This window comes from Drosophila melanogaster, chromosome 2R (genome assembly GCF_000001215.4).
Source record: "Drosophila melanogaster chromosome 2R".
NCBI lineage: Eukaryota > Metazoa > Arthropoda > Insecta > Diptera > Drosophilidae > Drosophila > Drosophila melanogaster.
In genome coordinates this window covers 5,468,319-5,495,889 of record NT_033778.4, presented here as the reverse complement: position 1 = coordinate 5,495,889, position 27,571 = coordinate 5,468,319, and the positions used below count along the sequence as shown (strand labels likewise).

General features: G+C 39.0%; 1 protein-coding gene across 1 annotated transcript, besides 19 other annotated features; it reads left to right on the top strand.

The window, feature by feature from the left end:
- Positions 1 to 28: 28 nt before the first annotated feature.
- On the top strand, positions 29 to 27,571 carry CG30440 (uncharacterized protein). Its single transcript, NM_136328.3, has 8 exons — positions 29 to 1,999; positions 3,777 to 3,890; positions 9,924 to 10,019; positions 11,237 to 11,413; positions 11,465 to 11,782; positions 11,850 to 12,047; positions 20,782 to 21,225; positions 27,447 to 27,571. The coding sequence occupies exons 1-8, from the start codon at positions 284 to 286 to the stop codon at positions 27,555 to 27,557; spliced, it is 3,174 nt and encodes a 1,057-aa protein (NP_610172.1). The 5' UTR covers positions 29 to 283; the 3' UTR covers positions 27,558 to 27,571.
- Positions 3,021 to 3,393: a mobile genetic element.
- Positions 5,078 to 5,579: a mobile genetic element.
- Positions 5,917 to 7,815: a mobile genetic element.
- Positions 8,593 to 9,690: a mobile genetic element.
- Positions 10,085 to 10,237: a mobile genetic element.
- Positions 12,466 to 13,178: a mobile genetic element.
- Positions 13,182 to 15,246: a mobile genetic element.
- Positions 14,478 to 14,582: a mobile genetic element.
- Positions 15,414 to 16,960: a mobile genetic element.
- Positions 16,664 to 16,790: a mobile genetic element.
- Positions 17,029 to 17,228: a mobile genetic element.
- Positions 18,497 to 19,937: a mobile genetic element.
- Positions 21,334 to 21,458: a mobile genetic element.
- Positions 21,469 to 21,627: a mobile genetic element.
- Positions 21,704 to 22,068: a mobile genetic element.
- Positions 22,594 to 22,681: a mobile genetic element.
- Positions 23,020 to 23,187: a mobile genetic element.
- Positions 24,088 to 25,089: a mobile genetic element.
- Positions 25,193 to 26,752: a mobile genetic element.

Genomic DNA, 27,571 nt, shown 5'->3' with positions numbered 1-27,571 from the left:
GCTACCTCTGTTACTTGCTTTCGCAGTAACAGTGTGATTTGATCTTTTGATGTAGCAACTACATTGCGTCGCGTCGGAATGTTTTTGGCCTCAGAGGCGAGTGCCTGGCTTCAACAAAATAAACCGCATTCGATTTTGTTAAAATAAATGTGCAAAAGAAACCAGCTTCTCTATGTGAAAAGAACAAATGCACCAGCTTTGTAAAAATGTTACAAGAAAATAATTAGTAACAAGCCAGGCGCCAAAACACTTTTTATTGTATCACAAACTATTTGACCAAAATATGTCTGCTCCCAAGATGCAAATACACCCCACAAAGATGGAAGAAGATTCAGATACCCGTAACAGTACCTATGTACCCAAAATGGAACTTCTTATGACCCATTATATACACGAAGGCAAGAAAGCTATTATGTACAGGTCGAGCGAGCCACAGATCGCTGCGCGTCGTAATAAAAAGACTCGTTTTGTAGGAAACCGCCGACAACTAAGAAATCTTTCTCAACCCGAGAATAGCCATAAAACCAGTCGAAGTCTCTGCCCAGATACCGCTAAGACTGAACCAAAAGTTTATTCTTTGCGATTTGTCTTGAACAAAAGTGAAGACAAGGACTATATGTCAAGGCTCAAGGCGCAGAACGATTTCTCACAATCCTCTTGCCTTTGCAACAATCTAAGCCATGCCAACACAGAGGCTGGTGCTTATCAAAATGATGGTATCTTAAAAGGCCAGCGTGACCATTCGGATTTTTTGACTGCGGCTGGCGGAATTCAATCGCGAGCAGATCGCATCGCACGCATTGAGACCTGCGGAATTAGAACCACCCATCTACAACCAGAGACCCAAATTCTTAAGCCGGTAACGGAACCTAACGAAACTCGCTTCGATCAACATTCTCCAGACTGGCTATTTAAAAACTCAAGAATTGGAGACGTCAGTAACAGCAGTAAATTAAGCGCTTGTAACTCCGAGTTGCCTCCCGAAGAATATAAGGGGAGAACTCTATACCATGACACAAAGTTTGATTGTGCGTATATAAAAAATCGTCGACCGCTGATAACCACTGAGAGCAAGATGTCCATTACAGAAGCAGAACATCCCCAGACCAAATATACCGATATAAAGTACGACTACAAAACTTGTTCGATTTCCCAAGGCTTACATCAGAACAAAGCATTTCTTAATAAAGTTCCTCCTAGCAAGCAAAGCAAACCTTTCCACAGCGTAGATTATGATTATTACGAAAATATTCAAAAACTGCATCTGAGCAAGGAATCTGAAAGACAAATAAGGGACAATGGGGACCCAAACGATTTGCAGAACTTTTTAAAAAAGAATTTAATTAAGGCTACAACCAATGAATTGCTTAAAGCTGCCGCGCAAAGCACAAAAAAGTGTAACATTGACTTAGAGCGCAAGTTAAATGATCTGAATATAAAAGAAGAGGATCACACTTCCAATGACAGCGGAAACTCATACAAGAACGATCCCTATCTAGTATCTATGAGCAAAATTAATTCTTGTAAATTTATCAGATCATATAATAGAGATTGTGAAACTATTTTTCCCACTGGTGACCACAGTGACCTAAATGAATTTAGAAAGTCTTTTATGCCACAATCCGTTGATTTATTATCAAGCGCTTCTGTTTCGTTGTCTAGTTGCGATGGGTCTTGCCTAAACAAAGATTCTATTTGCGGTTCAGAAGAAGATTGCTGCGAATGTAATGAATACCAATGTATCGCAACTCCGCCAAACGAACTTTCCAAGGATTGCCTAAATGCAGTTGAAGAAGGTGTTTTTTGTAACACGGAGTATGATGACTTTCATGAAAACTTAACATCAAGCTGTTGCTGCAGCGGGTCTTTTTGTGATGACGATGGTTGTTCATACTTGGATGAAGGTTTAAGCGTTGACATAAAATCCAAAAACGTACAAAGCCTGCACGAGAGCGGAACAGATGAAAAACTTTCACGGAAAACCATTCTTCTGGCAAGGGTTAGTATTATAGAACTGAAGAGATGATGGTGCCCTTTTGCAAAATAAAGCGAGAAATTCTGTAACAACGAACCAAAACAAACTTAATATATTTTATTATATCTACTCGATATTTGAACTTTACGAACAATTTCGCATAATGGGAGTGTAGATACAATTTGGTTTGAATATAAAGAAAACACCGAATTTAGAATTAAAAAAAAATCTGCTTAGATAAAATTGGCAATTGCTTCACACAAGTTTCTGTTTAAGAATTTGATGGTATATAATATTAAAAAAGAAATAGAAATTGGTGTCATTAAAGGTGAAACTTTGATTATGCTTTCGTTTGCTGTTCGTTTGCGTTTTAAGTGCAGTCTCTGAATATACAACAACAATTGTGATGTATATGTATATCGTTTGTAATACAATTTTTGTCAGCGATGCAATTCAGAGTGAAGTTCGCTAGGGCATGTGTTAGTCATTAAGCATCAGTGAAATTAAAAAATGGCAAAAAGAAAGCTTTGGCAAGCCGAAGCTTATATACTTTTTCATATATTTACGTATAAATATTAACATATATAATTAGTATAATACAATGTATGACCGCAAACAACGAAGCTGAGATTTATTTTCTATTATAAGCTAGACATTTTCCAATTATTTCTATGGCAGATATTGACAGATTGTCGTCCGATGTTTATCAAATTAAAACCAAAATGAAATATAATGACAAAAAAATGTTCTATCTTACCTATGGCAGATATTCGATATAGACGTCAGATTTCAATCAAATTGATATCGAAATTATATTATATCAAAATCTGGATATTTTTTGTTGCTTTCATTTGATTTCATTTTGTAAACAAAAAACGACCGCCATAAACAGTCGGAAAATAAATAGGAAATGATTAATTTTGATTTTAGTTTGATTAAAATCTAACGACTACCTGCCATTGGAAAGTTTTCAACATAATTGAAAATATTAAAAAGAAATTATTGTTTCTATATTTATACCCGTTACTCGTAGATTAAGTGGTTATACTAGATTCGTTCAAATGTAACAGGCAGAAGGAAGCGTTTCCGACCATATAAAGTATATATATCAGGATCAGGATCAATAGCCGAGTCGATCTGGCCATATCCGTCTCTCCGACTGTCCATATGAACGTCTCGATCTCAGAAACTATAAAAGCTAGAAGGTCAAGATTAAGCATACATACTTTACAGATATGTATTTATATATTCATAATTCTATTAGTCTTGTTAATTTATATTGTTTTGCCAAAAAACGTTTTGCATAGCCCACTCTAACGTCCTAAAACTGCCACGCCCTCGTTTTTGAAAAAAGTTTTGGATATGTTTTCATAATTTTGTTAGTTTTGAAAATGTCTATCGATTTCCCAAAAAACTTTAGTTTTGTAAATTCTTTTTGATTTGCGAAACACACATTTGCCACGCCCCCTTTAACGCCTACAAAGCCCATACTATCTATCGATTATATTTACTGCTCTATTTGTCAAGTTCAATAGTTACGCATAAATAATTCTAAAAATTTTTCACACGCACTCCCAGTATCTGAGTAACGGCTATCTGTTAGTCGAATTTTTCTTGTTAACCCGTTACTCGTAGAGTAAAAGGGTATATAACTTCGAGATTTCAGAACTATTAAAGCTAAAAGGTTAAGATTTAGCATATTTGGCGTTTGCCGGGGAACTCGACTATAGTTACTGGATTTTAAACTTCGGCTTGCCGAAAATAGCTTTCTTTTGAGTTTAATTTTCATTTTATCTTGCAGACTGAGGATACAAATGATGTAACACAAGGAATCAGCGATGGCACCACTTACTTCACTGGCTCTTTAAATATAACACATCTTCCAAAATCCAATGAAATATTTAAAAAACCGCAGGTAATTAACTTTCAAGTCGGATACAAATGTAAATGGAATTAGTGTCATAATTGATGCGAAAAAATTCACAAGTGAAAACTGAATCCGAAAATAGATTAGGAACTCTACAAATAAACATTGAGTTCTAAACTTACGTCAACTTTAAAGGGTCTTACATTGGGATGCCACTTGCTTAACACTTCTTCATTTATAACAAGCAATCGCCCCGAAATGTCCTACGCAGTTGCGAATAAAGCATCTGACAGCAACTCAAAAGCGATTGTTACGAAGAGCAACTCTGGAGAGTTCCTGCAAAGTTGCACAGATGGTTTGGGCTTCTTGTCGCAGAAGAGTAACTGTTTATGTCCATGTAGAGTAATTCGAATTGACAGTTTTTTTCGCTTTTCTACATTCCAAGCCTTTCCAGCTAGGCTCGAAGTTTTGAAGATGAATAGTCGTACACTAGCATAATAATGATATCATCAAATTTAGGGGCGCCTTAAGCTGAGATTTAGTGCAAAAACCATTTCGTTTTTATTTCTATTTATATCTTCGAATGATCTATTTAGTTTTTTGATTATTTCATTCAATTCTTTGTTTTTGTATCTTATTCAGTTAAGATCCAAATAGATATTAATAAGCTGTTCCTGTTCCTTCCTGAAACAAATTTTTTCCCTTGATTTCATATTTTATTTGTAGTAATGTTTTGCCAAAAATGGAAATGTTCTACCCGTTATTCGTAGAGTACAAATGTACACTAGATTCCTTGAAAAGTATGTGACAGGTAGAAGGCGCCGTTTCCGGCTCAACATATTTTGTAGCTGTAACAGATCTTGAGATTCCTTACAGATGGGGCATATAAATCGACTTAACTGCTGATACTTATAGTGCTGTCAAAATACATCTATTATTACGTCATTGCAATGACAATGCATTGTCTTAAGACCATTATCTTTCTTCTGTAGGTCCATATTTTCGGTGTATCATAAAATTTTAAAGAGTACTCCAAATTGCTTTCCAAGTGAAGAGATAAAACAAACTGCTTCGAGTTTTCCCTGAGCTGGCTACTTTCAATTCATCGAGTGTAAAAAATTTTGACGTTTCTGGTATGACGAAAAGTTTTTTCATATTTTCATTGATCAATGCTAAAATGGAATTAACGAATCACACAACCTTTGGAAGTGCAAAAGCTTTGTTTCTGATAAAACAAGAGAGAATGCTATAGTCGAGCTCCCCGTCTATCAGATACCCGTTACTCGGCTTGTGTGACCGCGAATGCGAAAGTTCATAACTTTTCTGGGATATCGATAGATATTGTTCCCAAAATAAGAAAAAATTTAAAAATTGTTCCAAATTGTGGGGGTGACCGGTTCGGCGGCTTTAGGGTGTGGCAAAAAGTTTTATGGCAAATTGATAGAAATTTAAAAGACTAATAAAATTATGGCTCAAAATTGTGAGCGTGTCAGTTTTGGGCGGTTGTAGGGAGTTAGAGTAGGCGTGCCAAAAATGTTTTTTTTGCAAATCAATATAAATTTAAAGACTAATAAAATTATGAAAAAAATATGCAACTATCTCTACAATCTGAATGCTTAATCTCAACCTTCTAGCATTTATAGTTCCTGAGATCGAGACGTTCATATGGACAGTCGGAGAGGATATTGATCCTGATCAAGAATATATATAGCTTATATGGTCGGAGACGCTTCCTTCCTCTACGAGTAACGGGTATATCAAATTAATTTTGTGTGTCCAACCCGTAATAAAATAAGGGATCCAAATCTTTACAAATGCGACGCAGTTTAAACAGTAGCGCGCTTCGTCCCTAACAAGAGTCAAAAATGGAGGACATAGCGCATACAACAGTATAACTGTGAACTGTGTGATAGAAATCTGAACTCGATAAGTACAAAAAAAAAATGTCTCCAAAAATGTTTCAAATATGTGGGCGTATCAACCTTCCTGAACAACTTTGCGCTGCGTTTAGAATCTAAAAGTTAATTTTGAATCGTCAAAACTGCAAGATCTTTAAGATATTTTAGAGAATTAAAAAAGCCTCCGCTCTCTCTCCTCTCCTTGTCAAACTTACCGGGACTGCCAGTCAAAGTATTTCATCGGTGAGCAGGATGGGATGCCAAGTCGCACTCCATCTTCTTTTGCGATGTACAGCAGCGTGACGCACCTTTCTTGACGGACGTACAGTGGTAGAATTCTTGCCCCGCCGCCACACGGGAGTACTCCTCACCCATCATTTCGTTTGGCCATCTTGTCCTTACAGACAAGGTTCATCATAGTGACTCTCGGACTGAGAGGTGCCCCAGCGAACGCCTCTAGCTGCACCTTCTCCTCGACGAACCTGAAGCAGTGTAGAAGGATGTTTCCACTGCGTCTGTGCAGTAGAGGCACTGGTGGAACCTAGATAGATACCCTCGAAAACAACCATGTTCCGGAAGGAACTGGGTCATGTGGTAGTCCACAGTTTTATGCTCACACTTATCCCGCTCCGATAGATTTGGGATAAGGTGGTACACCCAGCGTCCTCGTTGCGACTCATGCCACCTAGTCTGTCAGACTCCTTGAATCAACTCTCGGATACCTAACTGGATAAACCCCTCTCTCGCTAGGTATTTGCCCTTTATGTCCAGGTTAATGAGTGTATTGCCTTAAAGGAGCGTGCGCTGCGTCATCCGATATTGTTCTAAAGCCTCTGATTAGTCTGAGAGCCATTGTCCGTGACAATGCGCGGGTACTATCCAAAGGCAGCGTTGCCTTTAACACCGCCACTAGCAGCCTCCTAGCCAGCAATATGGGTCCTCCCACGTTGGGCATAATTCTCACCAAGGCTGCAGCTGTCATTGCCGCATTTTTAACTGGCATACATTGCGTGAGCGTTAAACGAGAAACTTCGGTCTTTTAGGACTCCCAGGTATTTTAGCGTTTCTGCTAGGGCGATTTCAACTCCCTAGACTTCCACATGCATACTGCTGTCCTGTTATGCGCAGCATAAGACTCGACTTTCTCGAGCCATTCTATGACTGCCCCCATCGCCACATTACTGTTGCCCTGGAGCTCCGGTTACCGCATCGTCGTCGGCGAAGCAGTGAAGCTCCACACCTCTGGGCTTGCTGATGCTCAATATTCCTAACTTGGTGACTTCTTGGACCAGCTTCTGTTAACTGCGGGTTGCCATAACGTGTATTGACTTGGGAATAGCTCCGACACGATGTTAGCCAGGGCGGCTAAGTCCTGCGGAGTTCCTGCACCTGCGGCGTTACGTTTTTCCATACGGCTTTGTAAGCGAGTCCCCCTTGCTTTGGGCCTATCCATGAGCGCTGTCACCATGGTCACCGCGTGTCCATTGTGGTCAGCATGTCTTCATCCAGTTTCCTGAAGTCCCATACTGGCCCTAGCGCACATCTCCGCTGCATCGCCCTCATTGTTCGGACACTGAACGAGATCAGGCTATGATCGCTCAGTGTATATCCTCATGCACCATCCAGTTCGAGGTAGCCACTAGAACTCTGCTTAAAAAGGTGACATCGATGAAAGACCTACCTCTGTCATTATTAAACGTCAGTTTGAGTCCGTCGTTTAGCAATACGAGATCTATCAGGTTCATGTCATCGATCACTGCTCGTCCTATTGGATTAGAAGTCCGACTGCCCCATTCTGTAGCCCAGGCATTGAGGTCAGCACCAGTGACTGCTGGTCTGCGGCTGCTTGCATGGTCAACCAGCTTTTCAAGCATGTCCTCGAATTGCTCCGGACTATCGCTAGATTGAGCATATGCAACGCCGCGCATTGGTACGGTTTCCACTCTTCTGTGGATACGCTAGGCCGCATTTAATGGCCACCTTGCCTAATTCTATGGTTCACTCAGAAGCACTTGTGTTCCATCGCTTTTTGAGTCAGAAGTGCAGCTGCGACGTTGAGCGGAATGATGTTAATTAGTGCTGGCGTCAATTTTTCTGGTCATAAGTCATAACGATTTTATGTCACTTTTAAGAAAAGTCAGAAAATTAAAGAGCTAGATAACTAAACAATTATAATGGTGGTAGGTGTCTTAGGGAGACATCAGTGTTGTATTATTGTTGTGTCCATAATGATTAGAGTTTTGAATTCTTTTTAAAGATATGAGAGCGACTCTACTAGTCGCTGCTCTTTATTTTTATTTCATGATTTTTGTCACTTAACTTGCTTAAAACAAAGCCTTAATGCGCAGGGATGCGCTGCTGCTGAGGACAGCAGGAGAGCGGGGCTTTATATTATATGGTTTTAGAATATGCTAAGGAAGGCATGTTGTGTGTGCATTTATTTATGTATGTATGTGGCTGTACCTAGCAGCGTTAGAATGCTGAAATCAGAAATCGAGGATTATAAAACACTTGGAATGAAGTCCTATTACAACGGAGTGTTACAATGTTATTGCTAATATTCTTAATAGCCATACTGGAGTACAGTGCTCAATACACTACAGTGTGCTACATGAGAATAAACGTCACAGGTAACTGCAGAAAGCGTATCACAGCTGCAATGAATAAAAAAGGTTGATAAAAATGGAAAAAAAAAGTAATAGAATTATATGAGGACAGCTTCCTTCCTTACATTTTAACCTTAAACCGTACGAGGTAGACAATTCGTCAAAGAATCTATTTCCAAAAAGTAACCTTCCCAAAATATCAACTTTAAAACGCATACCCAAAAGCTTGCAGATTTGAATGGCGGCTATAGGGCGGATATATGTCGCTGTTATGGCTTTTATTTAAAAGGCTGGTGTTTGTCAGCGTGTTTTCCAGGAGATAATCTAGAGCTTCATATGGTGAAAGAGGAGTTGGTTTTTGCCATTGAATTTTGCATCCTCGATTCGTTAGGAAGTTTTTGTATTTTTAAAGATTCTTAAAGAACAAAGGCAACTTTCATACTTTTATAGCAGAAATAAAAAAACTTGTTTCGTGATCACTTTCACTTGCCAGATTAGATGCCAGTTTCCTTTTTAATCTTGCTCCTGCATTTTGGTAAGATAAATTTCGGCGTCCCATTTGCTGTGGTGTCTTGGAGTTTTCAAAATAACTAACAAGAATTGTTATCTTAGACGCCATTCACTTAGTATGTTTGGAAATAAATCGGTCAAGTTGTCTGTTACACTCGGTCAGTTTTCTTTTAATGAATAATTCAAAATTTACTATTTTTTTGTCAATCTCTTCTGTCTTTTTCGATCCCAGATCGTAAACGTAATCTAAAACATAACTTATTTGATGATTTTTACGCCTCCAAATGTCCAGGAGGTCGCTATGTCTGAACTCGAACTTGCCTATATATAAAATCAAGTTTTTAGAAAACGAACAAAAATGGGCAAAAGATAATAGTTAAAGGTACAAACTGACATTTTTAATTTTAGTCAGAAATTGTCAGAAAATGAGTTATACTCCGCGAAACACAGGGGACACGTTAGAATTTTCTGTTCAAATACACATAAATTAGATGTTATAAAAAACAAAAACAGTACAACTACACATATATTAACTACATACTTACGTTAAAAACAACATACCTTGGCTTTTATTTTCCATATTTTACTATAATTCATGGATGCGTATTATCAATCGTACCATGTGCAAACGTAAGCAAATAATTTGGAATTGCCTTCTCTCAATTAACTGTTTAACACTCAGTTAATAGCTTATAAAATGCTTTAGTGAAGCCTTCGGTAATTTCGTTCTTGTTTTTTATTTATATGATCAATTTTCTTTAAGAAAATAATTGATAAAGGACGATATATGGACATAAAAATTTAGACTTTATGCCAACTTTATGGACCACAGTGCAATGGAGCGAAATAGTTTTAAACTACAAAAATATTTGGTTTATTAACATAATAACTTAATACATATAAAGAAGAACTACTATATATTCGCTGTCTTTTCATTCTTGGGATTCCTGTACCTTGGATTAAACTCATTCGTTTTAATTTAATCGAAGTAGTGCAAAAAATCAGCAACTGTATATTAAATGGTATTCATTACATATCTTTAATTTATTTAAAATTATACTTTTTAGGACCCAGAAATGCAACGACACAGACGTGGTCATATTTTAAAGGAACTTTTTGAAACGGAGAAAATCTACGTTAATGAAATAGCGTCAATCTTAAAGGTAAGAAATACAATATATTGGTTAAAAACGCATTATAAGTAAAACAAGAGAGAATGCTATAGTTGATGAAAAAATATAAAAACATTTTGCAAAAGGGTGGGCGTGGCTGTTTTGGGCGTGGCAAAAAGTTTTTGTCAAATCGAACGAACTTTACAAGTCTAACAAAAATATGAAAAAAGTTTATAAAAAAAAAATAAAAGTGAGGGCGTTGTAGTTTTATATCGCATTATAACGAAAATATTGAAGCCAGGAATTTTTTTCCATTAATGAGCTAATAATTTTCCGACTTTTCTTATGTCAGCTATTTGATTTAGTTGTCCTACTTTTATGAAAAAAGAACATAAAAAATATATATCCAAAAGAAAAAGATGTACATCGTACTGATTTTGTATTATTTATATTTGGTTTTTGGTAAAATTACTGGCACTTACGGGCAAATAACTGGACATGACGGAATACAGGAATTCCTAAAGTGAATTACTCTCCGGTAAATCCCTTCGTAACGAAGGTTAAGTTCCTATGAAATTATAAAGGCTACTTTCTGTCTTCTGGTTCTTGAACGTTGGCGAACTGTTAGAATTAAATGTATGTTACTTTGCAAACAGAACCAAAAATTGCAAAGCGTGCCCTCAAAGTAACAATATTTTAATTATTTGATTCATATGATGCCTAGCCAATAAATATAATTTGAATGCTTTACAGTACTTATCCCTGTGTTCATGACGCAAGCTGGGATCTATTCGGTTTGTATTTAATCTATGTGCATGTTACCACTTTTGATTGTGATTTAGAATACTAAATACGTTATAGCATCTTAAGAGCACTATTCTGTTGATGAGTGCTCTTAAATATGTCGCTTCCTTGGCTGCGGTAGACATGCATTATAGTGCAACGGTTCTAAAAAAATTTTCAATCAGGATTGTTAACTATAAACCATAAAAGCTAGAAATGTGGGACATAGATGCAGCGCATGTTTATTTCCTGATGTTGCTACGCCCACAAGTCTCCCAAGCATTTTTTTTTTTTTTTTCAAAAAAAGTTTAAATATTCTCTTTGCACTCCAACTACGAAGAGGAACTCGACTATAGCAATCTCACTTGATTTGTCCTGAAGGATTAAACGAAATCAATGCCATAGTATTCGTGTTTTGCTAATTTTAAAGTTCATAGCTCATAAAAGTCAGAAAAAATAAATTTAAAATTACTAATTATTTTTAGGGCTACTATGATCGCTTGAAATCGGATGAAAGTGCTCCTGCCAGTCTGCAAGGTAAAGCGAATGTGCTGTTCGGAAACCTTAATGAGATCTACTCATTCCATAATGATGTTTTTCTTAAGGATCTTGAAAACTGTATATCCGTCACTGAACGCGTTGCATTATGCTTTGTTAAAAGGGTACGATTAATCAAATTATGCAAAGACATTTTAAAATCATTTACTTTTCAGCGTGACAAATTTTATCAATTATACTCATTTTATTGTCAAAATATACAACGCTCAGAGAAATTACGTGAAACCTTAGTGGATACTCATATGTTCTTCAAAGAATGTCAAATAGGACTTGGTCATAAACTTCCTCTGGGTGCATATTTGCTTAAGCCAGTTCAAAGAATTACAAAGTACCAACTTCTTTTAAAGGACTTGCTGCTCTTCACTGACAACGATAGCTGCAGAAATGAACTTAAAAATGCACTGGACTGTATGTTAATCGTTTTGAAGTGCGTAAACGATTCGATGCACCAAATTTCAATAACAGGGTTTTCGGTAGGTATTCATTATTCAAATAAATAATATATCATATCATAAATAAAAAATTAATTGCGTTTTTAAGGGTGATTTAGCGAAACAGGGTGAACTTTTGATGCAAGACTCATTCCAGGTGTGGATAGAGTCTAAAAAGGACATTCGTCTTCGAATGAAGCCAAAACGGCGGCATATCTTTTTATATCAAAAGTCTTTGCTGCTTTGTAAGCAAACATCAAAATCGGGATATAACAAAAGCAGTTATCAATTTAAAAGCGATGTAAAGGTAAGTCATATCTTTTGTAATTTATTTGCATATCATTGGAGAGGGTATTATAATTTTTCGACGCATGCCTAAAAAACGAATGATAGATCATACGTCAGTAAATTAAATCTATGCAAGACGGAACGCTATAGTTGAGTTCCCTGATACTTAGATACCCATTAATTAGCAAGAGGGAGGTGCGTATTAATATTATTCTCAGAGCTCCGGAAAAAAATATTGAAGAAAGTAGAGGTTTTTCGTTTTTAAGTGGAGTTTTCTACAGCTGTCAAGTGTAAAAGTGAAAAAGTTAAAAAAAAAAAAAATTAATCATTAACGGAAAATGGAAAATAATGGCCTACCTCATAAGTGGAGGTAGGACTTTACGCCGATGAAGCAATTTGCTGGCTGTTGCCGTTGCTGAAGATCCTGCCAAATTATGACTCTGCCTTGACTACGACGAGTGTTTCAAATACAATTTGCAGTACTACCCTCACAATAACATCATCAAGTTCAACCATCTCGTCCCCGTGCATCTCCACTTTCTCGCTAAAAGAAGGCAAAGAAGGCGACATCTGATCAGCCTTTAATCAACTCCACAAATCGCTTCCAACGCCTAAGTAAAGATGAAGATTTTGATATGGACGTCGTATCCTCGAGTGACGATGATGAGCCTTGTTAATCGAAAGAAGCCCTTATTCGTGCCTCAAGGAAAACAATACGGAACAAACAGCCGGCTAGTGTTAACCAAGCTGCCCCGCACCCTGAAGCCAATCCATCACTCTAAGGTACCCAGAATGATTTTTCACAATGTGGTGAACTTCACAGCTTTTCGCAGCGAACTGGACGCCCTTGTAGGAGATTCCTACACCATCAGGCACTAAATTCAGGTGACTGCGCTGTTCAATGCAACGCCTCGGATACCTACAGGCAGGTGGCTCGGCATTTTCTAAAGAAAGGATCCTTATTTCATCATCACCAGCTCCCCGAGGACCGACCATATAGAATCGTGTTGCGTAGCATACACCATGAAGTTTCATCGAAGGACATCATCGCATGCCTACAGAATGAAGGCCATAGCCTTGTACGTGTATATACTCCACGCAATAAGTCGATCTCACTCCCTCTTAATATGATTTATATTGATCTCAAAAAATACAACACTGTGGAGCGGCGATCCTTGTTAGATCAAATGTCTCTCATCAACCATTCGCCACTCTATCGAAAAATCATATCCAGTAACTATTGAGCTGATTGCAAGCAGAGGAAACTTTAATGCTGCCTCAGTATACTGCCCTCCGACTTTTAGATGGACAGATGCTATTGCTAGGCAGTTTATCACACAATTTGGCACGGAGTTCCTTGCGGCAGGTGACTGGAACGCAAAACACAGATGGTGGGGAAATTACAGGATGCGTACCAGAGGTAGGGTGCTGTATTCTGCACTTGCAGAAAATCGAATCGACATCGTTGACACTGGAGAAGCCACTGTTACCCCTATCGCGCAAATGTCTCTCTAAGTGCCATTGATTTCGGGATCTCCGAAGGCTTTAGACAGCAACAAATCAGGGTTAATGTGCTGACAGTACTGTCATCTGATCTGATCATGGTTGAGCTAGATGAGGACGCCCAATCATTTAGAAGTGTTACAAAAATGCTGTCTCAACAAGCGAACTTTCGGATATTCAAAGAACACATCGACGCTACTGTAGAACTCAGCATTCCCATTGACACTTGCAGTAGGCTGGAAGCATACGTCGACTATTTTACATCTGCAATCATAGAAGCTGCAAGGCAGGCTACACCAACCCCTCACCAAGTTGGTCTCACGGCCATAAGGAGGCCTCCCATTTTAAGCATAGAGGCTAGTGACTTGCTCAGCCACAAAAGACGCCTCAGAGGACAATACATCGCGACAGGAGATCCTAGCATTTATCAGCAATATTCAAGTACTACTAATAGACTGCGCCGTCTGCTAGCCAATAACCGTAAAGCAAACCTGGATACCTTATTGGAGAGTGCTGGTCCAGATAGTAATAGTGGACTCTCAATATGGAAACTCACGAGAGGCATCAAGAGACAGCCTTTCTTTCAATCACCAATTCAGGATCGAGGTGGCATGTGGCTTAAGACGGATTATGAAAAAGCAACTGCTTTCGCTTTTCACCTGTCCTCCACTTTCATGCCCTTCAATTTAACAGACGCGCATTGTAATGATCCCCAAACCTGGAAAGTCACCAACACAGATCGACTCATACCGCCCGATAAGCCTGCTACCAGCTTTCTCCAAAGTTTTTGAGAGAATTTTGCTTACCCGCTTGATGGAACTACCGCAGGTAACAGAACACATCACACAACACCAGTTCGGTTTCTGGAAGTCTCATGGTTGCCCCGAACAAATCCATCGCCTTGTAAAGCACATCACGCATGGCTTTGAGCACAAGCTTTACACAGCAAAGCTTCACGGCCACACCGCGGGGAGTCCTGGATGGTATAATGTTATTTTATAAATAACTAAAAAGTTAATCTTAATGGTTCAATAAACGAATTAAAAAAAAAAAACAAGCTTTACACAGTCGGCGTATTTTCGGACGTGAAATAAGCGTTTTATAAGGTGTGGCTGAAGGTCTACTATATAAAATTAAAGATCTCCTCCCAGCAGCCCATTATGCCATCCTCAGCTCCTTCATCGCTGTCAAGCATGGAACACATTCATGCAGGGGCTCCACAGTGTGCTTGTGCTCAGCAGTGTACAGGGTATACAGGAAGGGGTATACCCTGTACACTGCTGACATGCCAACACCGATGAAGCGCCCCCTGCTCAGCTGATCATGGCCACCTACGCTGATGACACCGCCATGCTTGCGTCGCACTCATCCTTGCAAGTCGCTTCCAATGCAGTTCAGGAATGGCTGCATGCAATCGACCGATGGACTACCAAATGGAACATAGCCATTACCTGCACTAAGTCTGCCTGTGTCACATTTACTCTGCGACCTCAAACCTGCCTAGGTCTTCTTTTCGACGGAAATACCATTGACTACGTCTCATTCCACTGCTACCTCGGAATTCACCTTGATCGGACGTTGAGTTGTAAAGCCCATATCACGGCAGTTAGAGCCAAATCCTCTTGGAAACTGAAAAAGCTGGACTGGCTTTTCCACTCAAGCAAACTCCATATGGCAACTAAGGCTCTTTTAATAAAAGCCATATTAGGTCCAACCGTACCAAAAAAAAAAAGCAACGTACAAGCTAGGAGCACCAATGACAACCGATTTTGCATCTTAGCAGAACTCGAGAACCACCAAGCAGAGCTGGGGCAAGAGACCCGAAAGAAACCAAAGCCCCCACCTATTTCCATGTTGTTCGACTTATTAACAGAACTACCTTAAAGACAAGGGCTTCTGTGCCAAAAATGTCAGCATCATAATAAGCAAAAACAAAACGCCGCAACCACTTTTCAAGATCGGGCTCGAACCAGATAGCAAACACCTAAAGAATAAGGAAGTGCACCCGATCTACAACCTGCAGTTCTTACTGCGTGGAAGAATCACACAAACGCAACGGACCTATACAATGCACTAACTGCCAGAAGTATGGTCACACCAAGACATACTGCATACTTCGGTCAGTCTGCGCTAACAAAAATGACTACCAAAAGAAAAAGATGTGGAAACTGCGGGGGAAACCATACGGCAAACTACAGAACTCATGTTCCACTAGAATATGGTGATTTAGTTGCTCTTAGCACAACGATCCAAATAATAAATGTCTAACCTACGTATATCCATGTGGAAGGCAAATCGTAAATGTAAACCACATCGACGGCATGCTGCTGGTTGAAACGAACCTCACAGGGAGGTTTATATATAATAAAGAACTTTAAAACCAACCTGAAAATTGAACAGATATTTCTGGCAAAGAGGCGTCTGCAACAGGCGAGCCAAACCAGCAAATCGCTATGATCAAAGCACCGCCACGCGCAGACTAAACCGGGCTCTGAAGCAAGATGCCGAAAATGCACAACTGAAATATATCGAAAAACAGTTACACATCCAAATCTAAGCTCTCCGATTGAAACCGTCACCCCTATAAGAAATCCCGTAGGTTTGCTGGGTCCGCAGTGACATAGACAGAGCCGAAGCATTTGCCTAACATCTCAGGGATGTCTTCCAGTGAAACCCTGCTAAAAATGCTTATGATCTTCCGAAAATCCAGTCTGATCACAAAACTCATCAGGGAGCTAAAGCCAGAAAGAGTTTCAGGAAAATTCGAACTGTGCTATTGAGTTCATCGGCAAACTCTTCAATGGAATAGTAAGTCTCCGCTAGTACCCAAGTAAATGGAAGAAATCTATTATCATAATAATACTGAAGCCCGTTAAAGATCACAAGATTCCGTCATCTTACAGACCAATAAATTTATTATCATGCCTGCCTAAATTATTCGAAGTATGCCTTCTTTTTTTATGGAAGCACACAATATTATCCCAGCCCATCAATTTGTCTTCAAAGAAAAATATGGAACTATCGAGAAAGTTAACAAAGAATATTGGCGCACGATATTCCTCAATGTATATCAAGCATTCGACCGCTTCTGGCTCAAAGGTCTCATGCATAAGATTAAAACACATTTACCTGTCCTCTAATTCAGCACACTTAGCCCAACTCTTAGTCTTTTTCACAGCGCATATTCCCACTTGTGAATGACTAACTATAACCACCCTTGCCGACGACACTGCGATCCTCAGCCGCTCCAGATGGCCACTCCGTGCAACAACCCAAATAGCCAATAATAAAATAAACGAACAAAAGTGTAATCGTTTACTCTTAACAGACAAACTTGGCCTCCGTTCTGACTGAATAGCACCCTTATCCCCGAAGTCAACAAAATAACGTACCTCGGCGTCAACCTAAACAGACGTCTAACATTGCGTATATCGTGCGTTTTGGGCGACTTTAGGGCGTAAAAGTGGGTTTGGCAACGTGGGTAAACAAACTTGCGCTGCGTCTATGTCTCTAGAATCTGTATGCCGAATCTCAACCTTCTACCTTTTATACTGTTCATACGGACAGACGAACATGACCAGATCGACTCGGCTATTGATCCTGATCAAGAATATATATACAATATTTTATATGGTCGGAAACGCTTCCTTCTGCCTGTTACACTCCTACTATTACTACTTTTCAACGAATCTAGTAAACTCTTTTAGTAACGGATATAAAAATATGGACATTTATGTTGTCTGTCTTTTAATAAGCTTAATGTTAGTCTCGAAGTTAAGAAAATTCAATAAATAAAACCAAAGCAGGAGACGAGCAGGTGTCAGGTTCTAAAATATCTACATCTATCTAGAATATCTAGCTATTCTTTAATCCACAAGTGATCTCGTTCGTCTTGTTATCGCGAGTTCGGTTTACAAATCTATTTTTAGTCATATTCGGTGAATATTAAGCTCAGTTATTTTACTTCTCTCTCCTTAGGGCTAGAGCCTAGTTCTCTCTCGCTGGCTTGAGTTAAGTAAAAATAAACTCAGAAACTAAAAATAATTTCTGAGTTTCTTTTTAGTTTCTGAGTTTCTTTTTACTTAACTTAAGTAAAAGTAAAAAAAACAAGTAACTCAAGACAGCGAGAGAGTGAACTGTGGTGATTAACCTTTTTTTCGTAATTGAATTTGAAATTGAAATAATCAAAAATGGACAGAAAAACATCTTCTAGCTCAGAGCCCTTAGAAGGCGCATTTGATGCTAAAAGGATGAAAGTTGTTAGTAAAACGCCAGCTGAAATATGCGCTATAATCGCAAGGGACATAGCCTTAAATCTGAAAATGCCGCCGAGGGAATTAAATAATTCATATGCAGATTTGACCAGTTTTGCCACTTCTGTTACTGGCACAATCACAACAACCGTCGTGATTACTACCATATACATATACAAATACAGTGCACTCCCGAACTGGAGTTTGTTCTTCACTAGAGTGTCTCTGGAAACTTATAGTATATTAATTCCATCTCTTCAAGGTTGATCGTTTTAAATGACTCCTGTCTCTCTGCAGCAAAGGCTTGCGAAGGAAGCTCAGGAAGTTCTGCCAATGGGCACAGTGGAGATGATGACATCCCTGCTCCAAGCTCACGTATGCATCAAGGTCAAATGCAGCAGTAACAGCATTGGTAACTTAAAAAGAGCACTCAATGAAGTTATTCTTGAGAGTTAAATTCTGCACCTCTAAATCGGGCATCTTTCGCATATATACAACTGACGCAATGTCATTTAGAATGGTAGTCAGAACATTATTTGTCTTGAATTGTTAGTTTTGGCACCGCCAATTAAGGGAGGACAAGCCAAAAAACACATCCAAAAGATTTAACTGAACATGCATTCACCGAAAAGGAATTTAATGTTCTTACTGCATGATGAGACCTGACTGGCGAAAAATTTAAGATGGATCTAACGAGGAAGTCGTCAATGCTAAGACTAGGCAAAACCTGTTTTATGTTAATCTTATGCAAGCACCAAAGGTGCCTGATGCATTAGAAATAACAAATGTAGGCAGGCGCAGGGTTAGTTTAGAGCGTGCTCTATGACTTCTTAGAAGATACGTTCAGCCTAAAGTTTTCCTTGGTGCCAATTCACTGTATATAAAGTGTAGAAAGAAGAAAGTGTACTTTTCAGGATATGAGGTAACTGTACAGGGAGAGCAGTAATGCTGGCAAAATCTGGTACAGCCTACATGGTATCCTGGAAGATGCAAAAAGCTTCCTCATATCTGCCCCCAACTGAACCCTGTTTATTTCGTTTGGCAATATTTTGATTAGGAGGCCACTTTGACGCGAAACACCAATGGTGGGGTGGTATCAGATCGTGTTCTTGCGGCAACTTCAGGAAGCTTTTGCCAATAATTTATGCCAGGTCCAAGCCACAGGCTAACCAACATTCTAGTCGTATTATACTCAGATCGTATGGTCTTCTTGACAACAAACTGCTTGTCGTCAAGTGATGCTGCACTGCATCATTCTTCTCAACTCAAAACACGTAGACAACAATTACTTACACATGGCTTCTCTGTTGGTATTTTTGAAGTTGATATGAGAATTAATTTTAAACTTCGACCTGAGTAGCGCTGAGGATATTGAGGACGCAATCTCAATATTCATGAGCAAATTACAAATAGCTGCCGCTAGCTTACAGACCTTTCAACACTCTAGTCAACATAAAAGAGGGCAATTGTCCCCAGATACAGCTGAACGCTTGATATGCGTTGATATATATGATACGAATGCATAATAAATCTACTCCCTCTGGAAACTAACCAGGCGACTTAAGAGGTGGCTGATGAAGCATTCGCAGACAATTTGCACTCGAACACTTGACATTGCATCAGAATCTCGAAAAAGCCACCGTTGTTGATTCGCACTGGAGGTCATCAAAGAAATGAAATACTCTGTGGCGGGTTTTAGCAAGCCTTTGCTGATGTTGCACAAAGGGGTACAATGTAAGCTAAAGCCTTTGCTTACCCCACAACTACATAAGCTTGTCACCAGCTCTCTAAAGGAAAGGTCGATCTGTTTGGTATCAATACATAGAAAGACCAATTTGCGCAGGTGTCCCCCAAAGCAGCGCCCTCTGCCCTACATTGTGTTCTTTGTATACTGCTGACATGCCAACTCCAGGATCAGTCCAAACTGTGAACACTGATGAATCAGATACTCCTCCCTGGTCAAAGCTCTCCTTAAAGAACAAGGTCGCCATATATAAAACAATCCTCAGCTCGATGGATATATGATCTTCAAGTTTATGGAATTTCTGCTAAATCGCACATAAGCAAAATCTGTATAACTTAGATTGAAACCCTGAGAGGAATGGGGAACGCTCCCTGGTACATGTGTACTACAAACACAGAAAGAGATTTGACTATAGAGTAGGTTGGTGGCCTCATTCAAAAACTAGCCTCAGAAGTACGAAGACATGTTGAACCATCATCCATGTTCTATCTAGAACCCTTTTATGGCAGAAAGTAAGGAGAAGACTAAAAAGACTCTACCGACAGGACCTATAATTTAGAACACTGTTGCAATAAATATCCTAATTGTTAATATAAGTTGTCAATAAATATATATCCTTGTAAAAATGTAAAAATTCGTTACGAATAACAACAATTCGTTAAATACAATAGAATTAATAATTCCCCTCCATAAATATATAAATGTTTAAGCTGCCTGATAATTAAACTTTACATGTACTATACATTTTTTGAATACAAAAATATACAATTTACGTGGAGTCCAGAAGACTCAAAAATAAATAAAATAAAAGAGGTTGCATTGTTTTTTTTTTTTTTTTTTTGGTTTGTTATTTTACATCCATTTTGGTCAAAGAAAACTGGATCATCTCCTTAAGGCGTTTTTCGCACATTTAGAAGAAAAATATTGCCTGCAGCCGTTATTACACTATTTTTTGTTGCATACTTGTTATCCCACGTTCAATAAACCTGTTTGGAAATTAGAAAAAAAAAATGTTAAAATAATTTAATACCAAAAAACAAATTAAAAGGGATTTAGACAGAAAGTACACAAGTATGTAAGTACAATACTTTGGGTGGCACTGGTAAAAAGATTTTAAATGAGCACTCTAAATTGTGAATATCTCCGGCGCTACACACAGAGGGTATAACTTGTTTAATATGACCAATAATAACATATAACTTTCCTTAAATATGTATGAAGTTGATTACCATTACCATTGTATTACATTGTAGATGTCTCAAATTGGCTTAACAGAGTCCGTAAGCGGCGATGCAAAACGATTTGAAGTTTGGCTCAAAGGGCGCCAGGAAGTTTATACGTTGCAAGCATCGACAATCGGTGTAAAAGAAATGTGGGTTGCCGAGATTAAAAGGGTGCTATTTAACCAACTCGAAAAGCTCAAAGGCGATCAAATAGCGAGGTACAACATACGGCATCAAAGCCTATGGCAAAAAAGTTCTTGTGAAGCCCCCAACATTACCCACTGTTCATTGAGGCGCACGGAATGCTTTGAATTGCCTCTTAATGATTCCAACCGGAATACGAATATCAGAAGCGAGAAAACGTGCTTATCAGATCAAAATATTGTAAATGGTCCATCTGTTCAGGATCAACACGAAAAAAACAGTTGGAGCTCTGATTGTTCCGACATTGATGAAGATGAAACAATTAACCCGGTAAGTAATGCAATTAAACTCAAAAAAAAAATACATTCTTTTTAGCTAACATGGTGAAACTAATTAGGAAGAATTTAATTGTTTAATCGGTTGTACGATCCAAATCGTAAAAATCACTTCTTTCTACTCCTCACTTAGTTTCTAATATGCAGCGGTAACATTAGATAATGCAATCTAATGCCGATCTATTTACCCAAACAATATATTCTTCGTTTCCTCATTCTGGACAGCTAGATATCGTTTATTCCTTTTCACAAAGAGGTAACAAATTCAATGCAAGCAATTATTTAGGTGTCTGTTATATGTCGGCTATACTTAAGGTTTATTGAAGAACCTACAGCACATTTGTAGATCAATTATAACAAAATGTCAGTACGGTCTTGAAAAATGGAGATCAACAACAAGAATTTCGGAGCTTGCATACCTACATCGCCGGTGTCATCTACACAAACTTTAGTACTGCAAACACCTTCATTTGTTATACCCGTTACTCGTAGAGTAAAAGGATATACACGATTCGTTGAAAAATGTAATAGGCAGAAGGAATCGATTCCGACCATATAAAGTATATATATTCTTGATCAGGATCAATAGCCGAGTCGATCCGGCCATGTCTGTCCGAATGAACGTCGAGATCTCAGGAACTATGAAAGCTAGAAGGTTGAGATTCAGAATTCAGATTCTAGAGACAAAGACGCAGCGCAAGTTTGTTGTCCCATGTTGCCACGCCCACTCTGACGCCCACAAAGCGCACAAAACTGCCACGCACACACTTTTGAAAATGTTTTGGTATTTTTTCATTTTGTTATTAGTCTTGTAAATTTCTAACCATTTGCCGAAAAACTTTGGCCACCTTAGCATTTTATCTTGTTATTTTTTATACGAGAACACAGTGGATGATTAAAGTGGGTTTGCTATGCGAGAACTACAAGTACTGTACTCTATGAATGTATTTTTTATTTTTTACCAAACAGCCTAGTCTTGTGCTTTAGATGGAACTTTTTTTATCACCTCATGCATAGAGTTGTTGTATCTGTCGACAACAATATGTGTTTTGGAATGCAGCGTATTCGGTTGTATAGAGTTCAATTCCTAGGGTTCGTAAACAGTTACGGGACATAATAATCAGTAATGTCAGCAATGTTACGCAAGCAAATGTAAAGTACAGGTTAACGAAAGCGAATGATAACGAGCGACTTAAGTGCAGAGCGAACAGAGAACGCAAAGCCAAAGGTATAGGTTCGAGAGTACAAGAGTAAGCCTGCGAAAGAGGAGAGCTTAGATAATGGAGATATTTCTGCACAGCTGAGGAGCCGCAGAGGAGCCTCCAAAGATGCCATATTTACAAAGTATACAATTTCGAATGGCTGGTGGCTGCGTGACCCTACCGTTGGAAGAGTGGCTTTCAACGAAATTGCTTAAGGGGTAGCAGACACAGTTTATTCACTGCTTGCTTCGTCTATACTGTTGTTGTTCCCAGCACAGGAACTACTGATGCACACATTGATATTTGCCGCCAGATGGTCCGCCACTTTAGGCACATCATAGTGCCGCTGTCCGCATCGTCAAGGATTGAAGGTAGGATTTCGCATTTTTTATCCCGTTTTTTAACGACAGTTTTAGGTTTTGAGTGACGGAATAAAATAAATTGGATTGTAGGTATGAAATCGAAGGTAGTTGCCGTGTCAGAGACCAATTGGTTGACGTACGTTGCGACACGTAAAAGTGCGTCGGCCACTGCATTTCACTTGGCGGGCTTTTAAATTAAATCGCAATCGTCCTCTTCTTCGTCTGGCGTTAAAGTTGCTGTTCTCTAATGCGAACGTCAAAGGCTGATGATCGATGTTAATTTTGATGGATGCTACACCATATAGGTATGGTTTTTCGAAGCCCTTGCTATCGCGAGCATTTCTTTTTTATTTGTGGCGTAACATTCATTTGTTTAATATAATGACTTGGAAACTTTTCAGTTTCCTTACGTTGACAGAGGGCTTCATTTTCATAACGTCTTAACATAGCCTCTGTTGATACGATGTGAGTCTTTTCTCGTTAGGTTGTCGAAGACAGCCCGTATGGCTTTCCAGTGGCTTTCATAATCTTCACTAAAGATGGCCCAATATTTTTGAATACTCGGCTATTAACGCGGTTAGTGTCTCTCTTTCACATTTAGAGCGCATCGGATCCAGTTTTAGGTGCACGTTCAGAGAATTCCTATCGTGTATCTTGATCCCCGGTGTGATGTCAGCGTATTTTTTTTTCTGTAGATCACGGCGTTTAATGGAGTCTGGGAAGGACGAAGAATGTGAACCAAGTGCTTTAAAAAGTTGTTCGGTGAAGCGATGCGTGATTTTGGTATTGCCCGAAGCGCGATTAAGGTTAAGGGTGTTGTTTTTGGGGCTTAAAAAGTTTATGTTAGGAATTGTAACCTGGTCCCAATTTTCGTACCATATTCTATGTATGGTACGCTAAAGAGGCACTGATTTTCAACAGAGCTATTAATGCACTCTACCTCTTCGACAAGGGAACTTTAATCTTTTTCTGAAAGTTTCGGTTCCGTTGCCTTTTTCGGAATAATTGTCGTGATACTCCCTCGATGATAATCTTGATGTCGCCGCCCTTATTCCTGCCTGTCTTACAGTTAGATTTGTATCTTGGCCCGGATTGATTTGTCTCGATTTTGATTCCAGGTCTGATCCCTAGGAATAGAGACACAATTCGGTTCGGACCGTAATTGTACCAGGAGCCCTATAGCCAGGAAGAGGGACCTGAGGAAATCGTGCAATCGGTGCATCGCACCCCGCAGCTAGGAAAAAGTGACCAGCTCTCCATTCTGTATACCCGGCCCAGATGTCGTGTGAGTTTTCTCCCACGAAGCGTCTCCAGCTGTTCTCCTTAGCCTTTAGAATACGATTTTTGTACCCGGCTGAGGTACGCATCACTTCAACCACAATCAGCTCATTTGGCAACATTATCACATTATGTCTGGCATCCTGTGGGATGCGCCTAAGTCTCCTGAAAAGAGCAAGTTCGCACACGCCATTTACAATCCTGCGCAGGGTAGAGACATGTTGGTTCAGCGAGGATAACGATAATTCTCCCGGAAGGTCGGCTGCCCTACTCACTATTTCCTGTTCGAATCGTGGCCAACGTGCATTGGAGAAGTTCCAGCACGGTACCGGAGCAAAGCTCTCAACGGTACTCGCAGTTCTCGGATTTGCCACAACAGTAATCATGTTGTTGTCACTCGACTCCCACTCGCCCACTCACCACTCGTATGTGACCCACATAGATGATGCCGAGTTGACGATCGTCACGTCGATATCGCTGTGGGATCTACAGTTGTCGAACGCGTACACCTCGCTTGGCTGGTTTAGGAGATCAGCTATGTGCGCCTACATACAAAACGTCTAAAGCCTCGGCGTTGACATTAAGCGTCACGTTGACAGTGGCCTCATCAACCTGCGACTATGACTGCCATGTCCATCCTGTCCGCAATATTGTTCTTGAACAAGTCACTCATGAAGGCTTCCGGCGTCTAGGCTGTATCAACGTTGATGAAGATGTTCTTAGCTTTCTGTGATGCGATCTGCTGCACTTCGAGGCCCACTTCACCAAACTTTCTGTGTGCCACCACTTTCTTAATTTCGCTCGCCGTCCTTGCGGACTTTTTCCGCCATATTCTTCCCAGAGACATTCGGATCCTTGCTGTGGATCCCAGCCGACCAGGTCTCCCTTGGCTTGCTGCCTCCCCAGCAAGGGCGGTATTGGTTGCAGCTGTGGCGGTGGTAGCAGCGATAGTAACGGCGGTGACAGCAGCAGTGGCACCGGGAACCTCCAGCGACGAAAACGCCTCCTCCAGTGCACAACCAATCAGCTTATTGCTGGTAGCGCAGTCACGAACCGAATGCCCTGCTGTTACACAGCTGACCCAAAAGCTCACCTGGCAAAACGTGTTCTCTACAATGCTCACTGGCCCAGATTTGTTGGCCTTTTTTTGGCATAAAGTCACATAATAAAGCTAGAGAGCTAAATTTTTGTAGAATTGGAACATCTGACATTTAAAATAATTTCAAGTAAGTCAGACCACGCCCATCCATGCCGCTCATATTAGGATATAAAGTTAAGGAGTAGATTTGGCATGATTATTTCTTTTTATTAATTAATATAATAAATTTAAGCTGAATTTTTCTTATGTATCTTATCTTATGTATCTATTTAATACACATATAATTATACTATTATATTAATCAAAATTTTCTACGTCGAAATGCATAGAAAATGGAAAATCGTGATCCGAATCCGAGTCGCTATCATCGTTTCCCAAAAAATGTTCATTATTAATATGTTCTACATTTGGTTCATCTACAAGATTGACGACTTCTTTCGGCAAAACGATTTTTTTTCTATTGGCCGACTGGCCATATGATTCAGCAAATTTTGGAAAGATACTCTGTCACATAAACTCCCGCAGGTCTACACGCTAATTTAGCTTCTCTGACTTTATTATACGATGGATAAATGTTGCTAAATTGTGTTTTGTTCAAAGCTCTTATGTCGTTGTATTTTGCTTTGGATAGAGAGCTGTCAATCAAAAATGCAAAAGCCTGAATTGGTGTGAGCGGTACTGGCTCTGAGAACATCAATTTCTTTCTTTTTTCCTTTTTGGCTGAAATTGATGCTTCATGGACAGGAAGACTTGTATTATTTTCTTCAATATTAGCCAGATCCGTAGCTATTTTTCTTTTGAGCCGCGCCCCTGCATCACTATAAGAGAGTCGAGGTCGTCCCATCAGACAGTCTGAAGCGACTTGGTTGTTGTTTTGCTCCACGACAACCATCATCGTGGATGAAAGCCAACTGGAATGTTTTTTTTTCTAAATGCTTCAATTGTACGGTTAACTTAAAGCTTCTGATTTGCTTAGCGATTTTAGCTTCCTCGTCAATAGTAATATCATTTAATTTAAATTCGCCAACAACCCAGTCAACTAAGGGTTTTTCATTTCGATCTCCTTTGATCCATTCATCCAGCAGAACCGATCGGCTAATCTCAAACTTGTCTTAAAAGGCAAAATATAAAAAGCATAGACAAATTTAGGCAAAAGGCGCTACTAACATCAATTTAATTACAGTTTTGAGTAAACACATCAGTTATTAGTTTTTGGCACAAGCTGGCACAAATCATTTCTCACTTCACAATAGACGAACACTTTGGTTAGATTTTGCCTAAACTAAGACAACATGGAACACATATTTCTCAATAAGTTATATCTATATTAAGCATACCTTGACCTTTATATTCCATTTTATTTAAAAATATTTGGACACGCCAATTTTGCTTGAACAAACAGCTGATCAAACATATGATTTTGATATCGCATAAAAAATGCAGTGTTGCAACTTAAGTGTTTTTAAATTTCTTTTTGGTGTCCCTAATCTGTGCTCTTTCATAATATATAGTTAAATTCAAAATACAATTTACAACATTTTTAGACTTTATGCCAAAAAAAAAGGAATCTGGCCCAGTGTGCAATGGAAAATTTGCAATAATCCTTCCAAATAACGCACACACCTTACGATTTTTACTCGCGAATTGGGCGGTTTGTGTGCGTTATAGTGGGCGTGGCAAAAAGTTGTATGGCATATCGATAGAAATTTACAAAACTAATACAAAAATCGTTCGTACGGAAAGGAAGACGAACAGGGCCAGATCGAATAGGCTACTCAAACCTGGTTCGTATTTTCAACGAATCGAGTATACCCTTTCACTCTACGAGTAGCGAGCATAAAATATCCAGAATAAAGGTTTCTTATAAGATTACAAATTTTTTAAGGCCTCGTCGTCGAGATGAATTGCATTCTAAATGCCGACATTTCGGAAAAACTAAATAGCTACCATTAAGCCATACTTACATATAAGCTACTCGACATTAAGATGCAGCCATAAGGCACGAATCAATTTCGGTATACTTTTTATTTTTGAGAGGAAAATAAAGTTAAATGGCACAAATCGCTATATACCAGAATTTTCTTTGTTTGATAAATTTAGTCATATCATATTTCGACATTTTTAAGCAGCAATTGTACATAATCTTTGGTTTTCCCATGACCTCTTTCTTTTGTTTAAATGAATTTTATTTTATAACCAAAGTTTTAACTTTGTTATAAGATTTTTGTTATTCTAATTTTAAAATTAATATTTTTAATTTGGATGATGCTTACAGATACTAATGCAGAAGACTGGACAACCGAAACTTTTATGGAACCGATCAAGTAGTCATCAAGTCTTTATTAAAAGCAAATACATCTTAAGTAGAAAGACTGTAAACAATTAAAACTTTAAAGTATC